The sequence below is a fragment of the Anthonomus grandis genome, chromosome 20 (assembly GCF_022605725.1).
Source record: "Anthonomus grandis grandis chromosome 20, icAntGran1.3, whole genome shotgun sequence".
Lineage (NCBI taxonomy): Eukaryota > Metazoa > Arthropoda > Insecta > Coleoptera > Curculionidae > Anthonomus > Anthonomus grandis.
The window spans coordinates 5,653,102-5,664,734 of NC_065565.1; the positions used below are offsets into that span (position 1 = coordinate 5,653,102).

The 11,633-nt window shown below is 32.0% G+C and overlaps 1 protein-coding gene across 3 annotated transcripts; it reads left to right on the forward strand.

Annotated features, from left to right (window-relative positions):
- The first annotated feature begins 2,254 nt into the window (after window positions 1–2,254).
- Window positions 2,255–6,875, forward strand: LOC126747902 (1-acyl-sn-glycerol-3-phosphate acyltransferase alpha). Of its 3 annotated transcripts, XM_050456875.1 has the most exons (6): window positions 2,255–2,464; window positions 2,572–2,701; window positions 5,798–5,975; window positions 6,031–6,164; window positions 6,223–6,561; window positions 6,619–6,875. In XM_050456875.1, the coding sequence occupies exons 3-6, from the start codon at window positions 5,800–5,802 to the stop codon at window positions 6,759–6,761; spliced, it is 792 nt and encodes a 263-aa protein (XP_050312832.1). In that variant the 5' UTR covers window positions 2,255–2,464; window positions 2,572–2,701; window positions 5,798–5,799; the 3' UTR covers window positions 6,762–6,875. The 3 variants fall into 3 exon arrangements, with proteins under 3 accessions (XP_050312832.1, XP_050312831.1, XP_050312830.1); XM_050456874.1 differs by lacking the exon at window positions 2,572–2,701; XM_050456873.1 differs by lacking the exon at window positions 2,255–2,464 and having other exon boundaries at window positions 2,489–2,701.
- The last annotated feature ends 4,758 nt before the right edge of the window (window positions 6,876–11,633 follow it).

The window sequence follows — 11,633 nt, forward strand, 5'->3', positions numbered from 1 at the left end:
TGTCCAATTTTTCAAAAACCTGTCATAACTGCTTTAATTTTCACTTTTCGACTTAATGTTATTTTATATGATTTGTTCCATTTTCGATTCGAAATCCAATGCGAAAAGAAAATTTTCCAAGTTTCTAATAGTTTTTGAGAAAATGAGGAAAAACTGTTAAGAGGTTTTCACCAATTTTCCGGAAAACTGTTGGACTTAAAAATCATTTATTTACTGGTTCTGACGCGCATTGACATTCTAAACAATTTTTACTAAAACAATTTTCTTCTCCAACCAATAGTTTTCCAAAAAAAAAATAAAAACCGAAATTATGACCACTTTTCCAGGGGTACCCCTTTCGACTTTTTGAGGTAGAAACTTTTGGGAAATTGGAGTATAACTTTTTTTTGGTGCGTTTTTTTAAAAAGTTTTGTTAAGCTTTTTTGAAGTTTGTAGAGCAATTTTTCCATTTCCATAGAAAAAAAATAATTTTTGCAAATTTTTATTTTTTTTTTATTTTTCACTTAAAATTTTTCCAATTTTTGAAAATTTCTCCATAACTTCTTTATTTTTTGACTTTCGACTAAATGTTGTTCTATATGATTTATTTAATTTTTGATTTGAAATCCAACGCTAAAAGAAAATTTTCGAAATTCCCAATAGTTTTCGAGAAAATGAGGAAAAACTGCTAAGAGGTTTTTATCAATTTTCTGGAAAACTGGTGCACATAAAAATTATTTTTGTATTGCATTTGATACGCATTGATATTCCAAACAACTTTTGTTTTAATAATTTTTTTCTACAACCAACAGTTTTCCAGAAAAAAAATAAAAACTAAAATTATGGACATTTTTCCAGGGGTACCCATTTGGGTTTTTCGAAAAAGACTTTTTTGGGTATAACTTTTTACTGGTACATTTTTCAAAAAAGTTTTATAAGAATTTTTTGAAGTTTTTTGAATGATTCATCCATTTCCAACAAAAAAAAAATTTTTTGAAAAAAAAAATATTTTCAAATTTTTCATCCAAAATTCTTCCAATTTTCGAAAAATCTCCTATAACTTCTTTATTTTTCGATTTACGACTAAATGTTATTCTATATAATTTGTTTCATTTTTAATTTAAAATCCAATGCTAAAAGAAAAATTTTCAAAATTCAAATAGTTTTTGAGAAAATGAGGAAAAACTGTTAAGAGGTTTTCACCAATTTTCCGGAAAACTGTTGGACTTAAAAATTATTTATTTATTGGATCTAACGCGCATTGAAATTCTAAACAATTTTTACTTAAACAATTTTCTTCTCCATCCAATAGTTTTCCAGAAAAAAAATTAAGACCGAAACTATGAACACTTTCCCCTCTCGATTTGTTGAGGTAGAAACTTTTGGGAAATTTGGGTATAACTTTTTATTGGATGATTTTCCAAAAAAGTTTTATGAAAATTTTTTGAAGTTTTTTGAATGATCTATCCATTTCCAACAAAAAAAAAATTTTTGAAAAAAAAAATATTTTCAAATTTTTCATCCAAAATTTTTCCAATTTTCGAAAAATCTCCTATAACTTCTTTATTTTTCGATTTACGACTAAATGTTATTCTATATAATTTGTTCCATTTTTAATATAAAATCCAATGCTAAAAGAAAAAATTTGAAATTCCCAATAGTTTTCGAGAAAATGAGGAAAAACTGTTAAAGAGGTTTTTATTAATTTTCCAAAAAACTTGTAAATTTAAAAATAATTTTTTTATAGCATCTGAGGCGCATTGAAATTCCAAACAACTTTTATTATCAAAAGTTTTTTCTACAACCAACAGTTTTCCGGAAAAAAAATAAAAACCCAAGAACATTTCCACCAAACATTAAGCAGACCATTCGCCTGCAACTTCCCTGCGGTGTCCCGAGATATGCGTTGAGATGTTCTTCGATGAGGTTCAACCCTCTGTCTTTGTCTTACACAAGCCAGAGATGCGCTCAGCTTTTTTTAATTAAAAGATGTAAACTAAATATTGAACAAATTTGTTGATAATTTCTTGAGGTGTATCCTCTACCTCACTTTCAAAGGTCAAAGTTACCTCGAAGGTGACTAACAATAGTCAGATTGAGGTAAGTGAAGGTCTCTCTAAAGGAATTTGATGGGATCATGGTTAAGCAAATAATCAATTAAATAAGTGTCTAATTTTTTATGATACGAGAACAAATATTTTCATAATTTAGGAAAGATTAAACGGTCAGGATGATAGCAGCGTGTTGTTTTATCAGTTAAGCGTTAACCTTTGATTAGGCGCGTTAGTGTTATGTTTCACTAATTAATCATCAGTCGTGCGAGATACCACCCGCAAGATTTTCAGATGTGAGCAGCAGGAATTCATAAGCATCAAGTCAATATTTAATAGTGAACTCTGACGATGCCCTTAATGTTGATAAGAAAACAATAAGATCATTGATACCGATAATCGATCGGATATTAAGGAGGTCCAAAGTTTGAAAGGTGAGATAAAACAAAGGGAAGTAGTACAAGTGCGTCTATATCCTCATTTGACTCGCATGCAAATAAATACTTGTCAATACGGATCATTAATAATTCGTGGTTTTAAGGATAATCGGCGTGTTGTTTAAATAAATTACATAACGAGTGGCCTGACTACTGCAATTTTTAGACAAAAACAGTTCAGCATTGACTCTTGAAATTGTTTGGAGTGTATCAACAACTTATCTGAACTAAGAGGTAAATTTTTTATAAATTTTATGGTCTTTATTTAGCTTATTTAAAGCGACAAAGACACAATTATTCGCAATTTAATAAAAAAAATTATTCGCAATTGCTGATCCGATTTAATCGAATGCTTTAAAGCCTCTAAAGCCTTTAAATGTCATCCTTATTTAGCTTAGCTCAATCTGCTTAGGAGCAACGAAGACGGTGTTATAGTATGAGAGTTCTACATAGCACAGAATCTTCATGCAAATCATAAAAAAGGGAGCCATAGCACTGCAAGTGAGACAAGGTGATGATCAAGATGGTGAATGGAGTTTTCTCCTTTTATTCTCCCTGTTGATTGACTTCAGAATTTCTATACCTGATGGCCCACAGTTGCCTCTGTAGTGGCAAGAACTCACTACAAAAGGAGTGGAACCTGTAACGAATTTTGTCCCTTTTTATCATCTAAACTGAAGGAACAAATGACTGCGACAAAATACATACAAAATTTGGACCAAACAATTTTTTTTTTGAAAAAATTATTTTTTTTTGGAAATGGATAAATCATCTAAAAAACATAAAAAAAGTCTTATGAAACTTTTTTAAAAAATGTACCAGAAAAAAGTTATAGCCAAAAAAGTCTTTTTCAAAAAATCCAAAGGGGTACCCCTGGAAAAATGTGCATAATTTTAGTTTTCATTTTTTTTCTGGAAAACTGTTGGTTGTAGGCAAAAATTGTTAAAACAAAAGTTGTTTGGAATTCTAATTCCTATTAAATGCAGTATAAAAATAATTTTTATGTCCACCAGTTTTCCAGAAAATTGGGAAAAACCTCTTAACAGTTTTCTCTCATTTTTTCAAAAACTATTGGGAATTTTAAAAATTTTCTTTCAGCATTAGATTTCTTATCAAAAATGGAACAAATTATATAGGATATCATTTAGTCGTAAATCGAAAAATAAAGAAGTTATGGAGGATTTTTGCAAAAATTAGAAAAATTTTGGATAAAAAATTCCAAAAAAAAATTATTTTTAAAAATTTATTTTTTTTTTGGAAATGGATGAATCGACTAAAAAACTTTAAAAAAGTCTCATAAAACTTTTTTGGAAAATGTACTCAAAAAAAGTTATACCCAATTTTCCCAAAAAGTTTCAACATCGAAAGGGGTACGCCTGGAAAAATGATCGTAATTTTGGTTTTTATTTTTTTTCTGGAAAACTATTCGTTGTAGAAAAAAGTTGTTTAAACAAAAGTTGTGTGGAATATCAATGCGCATTATATGGATTAATAAAATATTTTTTAAATTCAATAGTTTTCCAGAAAATTGGGGAAAACTTGTTAAGAGTTTTTCTTCATTTTCTCGAAAACTATTGAGAATTTGGAAATTTTTCTTTGAGCATTGGATTTCAAATCAAAAATGGAACAAATCATATAGAATATCTTTTAGCCGCAAATCAAAGAATAAAGAAGTTATAGGAGATTTTTTAAAATTTTAAAAAATTTTGGGTAAAAATTAAAAAAAAAAAATTTTTCGAGAAAATTGTATTCTTTATTTGGAAATGGATAAATCACTGAAAAGACATCAGAAAAGTCTTATGAAACTTTTTTGAAAAATGTGCCAAAAAAAAGTTATACCCAATTTTCCCAAAAGTTTCTAACTCGAAAAATCGAAAGGGGTACGCCTGGAAAAATGTTCGTAATTTAAGTTTTTATTTTTTTTCTGGAAAAATATTCATTGTAGAAAAAAATTGTTAAAACAAAAGTTGTGTGGAATGTCAATGCGCATTATATGGAATAATAAAATATTTTTTGAATTCAATAGTTTTCTAGAAAATTGGAAAAAACCTGGTAACACTTTTTCCTCATTTTCTCGGAAACTATTCAGAATTTGGAAAATTTTCTTTTAGCATTGGATTTCAAATCAAAAATGGAACAAATCATATAAAATAGCTTTTAGCCGTAAATCAAAGAATAAAGAAGTTATAGCAGATTTTTTAAAAATTTAAAAAATTTTGGGTAAAAATTTAAAAAAAAAATTTTTTCAAGAAAATTGTATTCTTTATTTGGAAATGGATAAATCACTGAAAAAACATTAAAAAAGTCTTATGCAACTTTTTTGAAAAATGTGCCAAAAAAAAGTTATACCCAGTTTTCCCAAAAAGTTTCTACCTCGAAACATCGAAAGGGGTACGCCTGGAAAAAAGTTCGTAATTTAAGTTTTTATTTTTTTTCTGGAAAAATATTCATTGTAGAAAAAAATTATTAAAACAAAAGTTGTGTGGAATGTCAATGCGCATTATACGGAATAATAAAATATTTTTTAAATTCAATAGTTTTCCAGAAAATTGGAAAAAACTTGGTAACAGTTTTTCTTCATTTTCTCAAAAACTATTAAGAATTTGGAAAATTTTCTTGGAGCATTGGATTTCAAATTAAAAATGAAACAATTGATGTAGAGTAACATTTACCCGTAAATTAAAAATTAAAGAAGTTATGGAGGTTTTTTGAAAAAATGTAAAAATTTTGGGTGAAAACTAAAAAAATAATTTTTTTTTTTTAAATTTTTTTTTTCACTTAGACAGATAAATCTTTTAAAAAACATCACAAAAGTCCTATAACACTTTTTCGAAAAATGTACCTGACAAAAGTTATAGCTAAACTTCCCAAAAAGACTTCCTCGAAAAACGTTCATAATTTCGGTTTTTATTTTTTTGCTGCAAAACTACTGGACGAAAAAAAACATTGCAAAAACAAAACTTATTTGAAATATCAATGGGCACCAGATGCTATAAAAAATTATTTTTTAATTCAACACCTTTCCAGAAAATCATCACTTTTATCAACCTGTAAACTACACTCCTTTTTTCGGCGACCATAGGCAGACGACACGTCGTTTTCCTTTTAGGAGCATTATTACGTGAATCAGAAGGAGATGGTGTTATGTTGATACTTGCCCCTCTCCATCATGAATATTTTCTTATCACTGTTCTTTCATTTCATCTATTAAGTACTGCCATGCAAGAACTTAGATACCTCATACACCTGTAGTGTGTCAATTTAAACCTGTAAAACATTTCTTCCCTTTTTATCATCTAAACCAAAGTGCAACAAAAACACTAATTCCAGAAATGGGGTTCGTGAGTTGCTCCGTAGCCATATTGGCCCTTCTGACCCTACTATGGAAAGTCAGCTCAGTAGGACGGTTCTTCATCAAATGGTGCCTCTTTGGTATCGTTTCCGTTTTAGCATCATCCCTTCCCATCCCTTTGATGTTGGTACGACCTAGAGATCCAAGGAATGCCTTGTGAGTAAGTCAAATTAGCAAGAACCCCCGTTTGTTACCCTCGATTTCTTCGCAGAATCCCATCTGCAGCCCTACGGGCATGTTGCACCTTCCTAGGACTCACCTTGAAGGTCGAGGGTCACGAAAATATCGTGCAAAACAAAGGAACCGTCGTTCTGATCAACCATCAAAGCGCCCTGGACTTAATAGGTACTGCACGACTTTATGTCTTCCGTGATCTGCTTGAGGCTTTTGATCGCGTCCTCAGTTTTAGCATGTCTCTGGCCGATTATGGATAACTGCACGGTGATATCCAAGAGGGAGATCCTGTACATCCAGCCTTTTGGTTTGGCCTCGTGGTTGTGGGGCACCATATTCATTTCGAGAGGATCGAAGGATGCGCAACATGCGGTGAACGAAACCGGGGAAATTATTAAAGAGAGGAAGGCCAGGGTCCTGATATTCCCGGAGGGTACCAGGAACATGTCCAGGAAGCTGTTGCCCTTTAAAAAGGGCGGGTTTTACTTAGCTTTGGCTTCAGACGTCCCTATACAACCGGTAGCAGTGGGGCGCTATAGTTTCTTGAAGAACTTCAGGTTTGACAGTGGTAAGTTATGAATTTTCTTCTGATTTTTCTTTGCACTAATCTTCTTGCCTAATATAGGTGAAATCAGGATAAGGATTCTTCCAGCAATTCCTACCGAGGGGTGCACCAAAGACGATATTCCGAAACTCATTGAAGAAACTTACAATGTACTCTCGGAGAACGTAGACCAGTTGTCTAGTGAGGTAAAGGTGGCTCACTGAATGGATGAACCCATGACCAAAGTTACTTAAAGTACCAAAATAAGTTGTGATATTACTTAGGCCTACTGTTGACACGTAGAATATTATTAGAGAAAATAAATAAATTTGAGTGCTTATGTATATTTTAATTCCACCGTCCCTAGTCATAGTCCCCTTCGTCGTTAACACGAACGTTTCACGGTGTCTGAATCAGAACACACCTTTGCCAAACTGGACTAGGAACGGCCGCCTCATTCGCCAGACTCGACCCCATGCGACTCCTCTTCGTTTCCACACAGGAAATTTGACACCTGCTTCTAAACGATTTAAAGAAGCTGCGTCAAGTTGGGAAATAGTGCGTCATTTTTCCAAGATTTCCGTCTTTATTCCTCCCTCTCCCCCCTTAAATCTGACTGCTCAATTTGAAAGTGAGCGACTCTTGGGATTTAATTAGCTCTTAGAGGGTACTGGGCGAGGAAAATGCCTCGGCGTGCTGCGAGCATGTTCGAATGAGGATTTAATCTATGGATCTTAAGACATTTGAAAATAGTCTTCGGTATTCACTGGACCAATGTTCCACCTTCAATTTAAGGTACAAAGCATCTTAATAGGTTAGGAATTCCTGGACTTATTCAAAGTCATAGAGACACACCTCCATAGACCTTAATGTCTCTCTAATGCCATGGCCAGACATTTTGCCTCATAGTCAGTCAATAGTTCTTCAGATATTTTAAAATAGTCTTCAGCATTCGCTGGACCAATGTTCCATCTTCAATTTAAGGTACAAAACGTTTTCACCCCCATCAAATCCCTTTACTTCCAATTAATCATTATAACCAATGTTTGTCGAACTCCGGAGTATCCTACTGACTGCACCATTGAATTTCCCATACGACTTTGTGAACATAGTTCAAAGGTTGGGTCCGTAGACTTAGCGTTAATAACACGGTTAACTAACAAAGGATGGCAACAATTATTGTGAAAAATGTTAGAGAAGTTGTTTCTAATGTACCAGAGTTAGAGGCTCTCATATGGTGTGCAATTGCATGAATATTTGAAGATTAAGTAGAAGTCCTTCATCAAATTGAACTGTACCAGTTGTTTTTGGGTGAATAATTTATTTCACCAGGACGTCCCCCACCTCTTGATCTAACCAACAGTTAAAGATCATGTATATGGTCATTTGCTTGAAATAGTTTAGGGTTTTTCGGTAGATATTGTGCTAAAGATAGGAAATATAAGGATGGTAAAGTTGGTATTCCTAATTTAGCAAAGAAGTGAGTAGTGAATGATTTAGTGGATAATTATTATGAAAAATTAGCGAAAAACTTGCTCCAACCAAAAGTTGCTTTGTTTTCGATATTTTTAATGTAGAAGGACGTTTTTACCCTCAAATCCACCCTCAGGAATCCCTCAATAATGGTGTGAAAAAATTATAAGAATATCTCAAGTGGTTTCCAAGTTATGACCAAAAATGTCGGCTAATAAATTAAAATTTTGTATTTCCATTAAGGTTGTGGACTTCAAATTAGGTGGCTCTAGGACCTTGATGGACAAAATTACGTTTAACTCAAAAAGTTTTTGAGGTACAAAAATCGTTTTCATATAAAACTGTTTGGGAATAATTTCCCTTTCCTCGACTTAAAATCTTTTAAGAATATTCCCATTATATTGTAAAATATTTGAAAGACAAATTGAACTTTTTTTTTTAAATGTAGCAAAAAAACCTACCCTAACCAAAACGCCTTTGGCAAAGTTAATTTTCGAGTCAGACTGACGTTTTTACTCTTAAATCCATCCTCAGGAATCCCATTATCAGGATGTAAAAAAATTATGAAAATATCTCAAGTAGTTTCCAAATTATGACTGAAAATGTCGAGTAATAGATAAAAATCTTGCAATTGCAATATGGTTCTAAAAACTTCAAATTTGGAGGGTCTGGGACCTTGATAGACAAAATTCCCTTTAACTCAAAAAGTTTTTAAGGTACAAAAATCGTTCTCATATGAAATTGTTTGGAAATAAATTCCCTTTCTTTGACTTAGACTCTTTTAAGAATATTCCGGTTATTTCCTAAAATATCCTCAAGGAAAGTTGGAATTTTTTTAATAAAAGTGGCGAAAAAAACTACCATGACCAAAACAGCCCTAGCTACCTAATTTTTAACCCAAACGGATGTTTTTACCATTAAATCCATCTTCAGGAATCCCACAATGTTGATGTGAAAAAATGATGAGAATATCTCAAGTGGTTTCCAAGTTATGACCAAAAATGTTGGCTAATGGTTAAAAAGCTTGTTTTTGCAATATTGTTCTAAAAACTTCAAATTAGGTGGCTCTGGGACCTTAATGGACAAAATTACGTTTAATTCAAAAAGTTTTTGAGGTATAAGAATCGTTCTCATATAAAATTGTTTGGAAATAAATTCACTTTCCTTGCCTTAAGCTCTTTTAAGAATATCCCCATTATTTCTTAAGATATTCTCCAGGAAAGTTGAAATTTGTTAATAAAAGTAGTGAAAAAAACTACCGTAACCAAAACAGCTGTAGCTACCTTAATTTTTAACCCAAATTGACGTTTTTACCCTCAAATCCATCCTCAGGAATCCCATTATCAGCATGTAAAAAAATTATGAAAATATCTTAAGTGGTTTCCAAGTTATGACCAAAAATATCGACTGATTAATAAAAACCATGTAATTAGTATTCTAAAATGAAGAAAGTTCTTTCTTGGATATACCGAGCACACTTCACTCATTATAATATTCTCAAAATCAAGCCTATGTTGACCAACTTAAGTGCTTTCCATAGAACTTTTGGAAAAGTGACTTTTTCCCTAAAAAAAGGTAAAATAAATAAAATAAATCTAACAATAAATCGACAAACCAAAAGGAGGAATTTTAAAAATTCCCATGTACCTACTGAGGAATCCTAGCAACATCATAACGCAAAAATCTAAATATTTAGAGTCCTGTAAATTTTTCTGTGAGTTACTTAATTACATTAACTTGTAAATATCTAAGCCAGAACGTTTTAGTATGGAATTACTGGAAAACAAACTCCCTTTATTAAGCAAAAAACATTTACTATAAAAATTACGAAAAAACCGTGCCCCAACCAAAAGTGCCCTAACTTCCAATATTTTTAGTGCAGAACGACGTTTTTACCCTCAAATCCATCCTCAGGAATCACATTATCAGGATGTGAAAAAATTATAAGAATATCTCAAGTGGTTTCCAAGTTATGACCAAAAATGTCGGCTAACGGTTAAAAATCTTGTAAAAGAACATGCCCTAACCAAAACAGCTTTAGCTACCTTAATTTTTCAACCCAGACTGACGTTTCTACCCTTAAATCCATCTTCAGGAATCCCTTAATAAAGGTGTAAAAAAATTATGAGAATAACTCAAGTGGTTTTCAAGTTATGACCAAAAATGTCGGCTAATGGTTAAAAATCTTGTAAAAGAACATGACCTAACCAAAACAGCTGTAGCTTCCTCAATTTTTAACCCAAATTAACGTTTTTACCCTCAAATCCATCCTCAGGAATCCCATTATCAGAATGTAAAAAAATTATGAAAATATCTCAAGTAGTTTCCAAGTTATGACCAAAAATGTCGGCTAATGGTTAAAAATCTTGTAAAAGCACATGCCCTAACCAAAACAGCTGTAGCTACCTTAATTTTTAACCCAAATTGACGTTTTTACCCTTAAATCCATCTTGAGGAATCCCTTAATAAAGATGTAAAAAAATTATGAAAATATCTCAAGTGGTTTCCAAGTTATGACCAAAAATGTCGGCTAATGGTTAAAAATCTTGTAATTGCTGTATGGTTCTAAAAACGTCAAATTAGGTGACTCTAAGACCTTAATGGAGAAAATTGTCTCTAACTCAGAAAGTTTTTGAGGTACAATAATCGTTCTCATATGAAATTGTTTGGTAAGAAACGCCCTTTCTTGCACTAAAACCCTTTTAAGAATATTCCCATTATTTCTTAAAAAATTCACAAGGAAAGTTGGAATTTCTTAATAAAAGTAGTGAAAAAAACTACCCTAACCAAAACAGCCCTAGCTACCTTAATTTTTAACCCAAATCGACGTTTTTACACTCAAATCCATCCTCAGAAATCCCATTATCAGGATGTAAAAAAATTATGAAAATATCTTCAATAGTTTCCAAGTTATGACGAAAAATGTCGACTAATGGCTAAAAATCGTGTAATTGCCATATGGTTTTAAAAACTTCAAATTAGGTGGCTCTGGGACCTTGATGGACAAAATGACCTCTAACTCAAAAAGTTTTTGAGGTACAATAATCGTTTTCATATGAAGTTGTTTGGTAAGAAACGCCCTTTCTTGCACTAAAACCATTTTAAGAATATCCCTATTATTTCGTAAGATATTCTCAAGGATAGTTGGAATTTGTTAATAAAATTTACGAAAAAAACATGCCCCAACAAAAAGCGCCCTAACTCCCTCGATTTTCAGTGTAGAACGACGTTTTTACCCTCAAATCCATCCTCAGGAATCCCCCAATAAAGGTGTAAAAAAATTATGAGAATATCTCAAGTGGTTTCCAAGTTATGACCAAAAATGTCGGCTGATGGTTAAAAACCTTGTAATTCCAATATCGTTCTAAAAACTTGATGGACAAAATTGACTGTAACTCAAAAAGTTATCGAGGTACAAAGAACGTTTTGCTATAGAATTATTGTAAAAGAACCGCCCTGTCTTCGTCAAAAGCCCCTTTAAGCAATTCCCAATTATTTCCTCAAACATTCTCAAAACAAGTGAACATGTACTAAAAAAATTACGAAAAAAAACATGCCCCAACAAAAAGCGCCCTAACTCCCGCGATTTTTCGTGTAGAACGACGTTTTAACCATCAAATCCA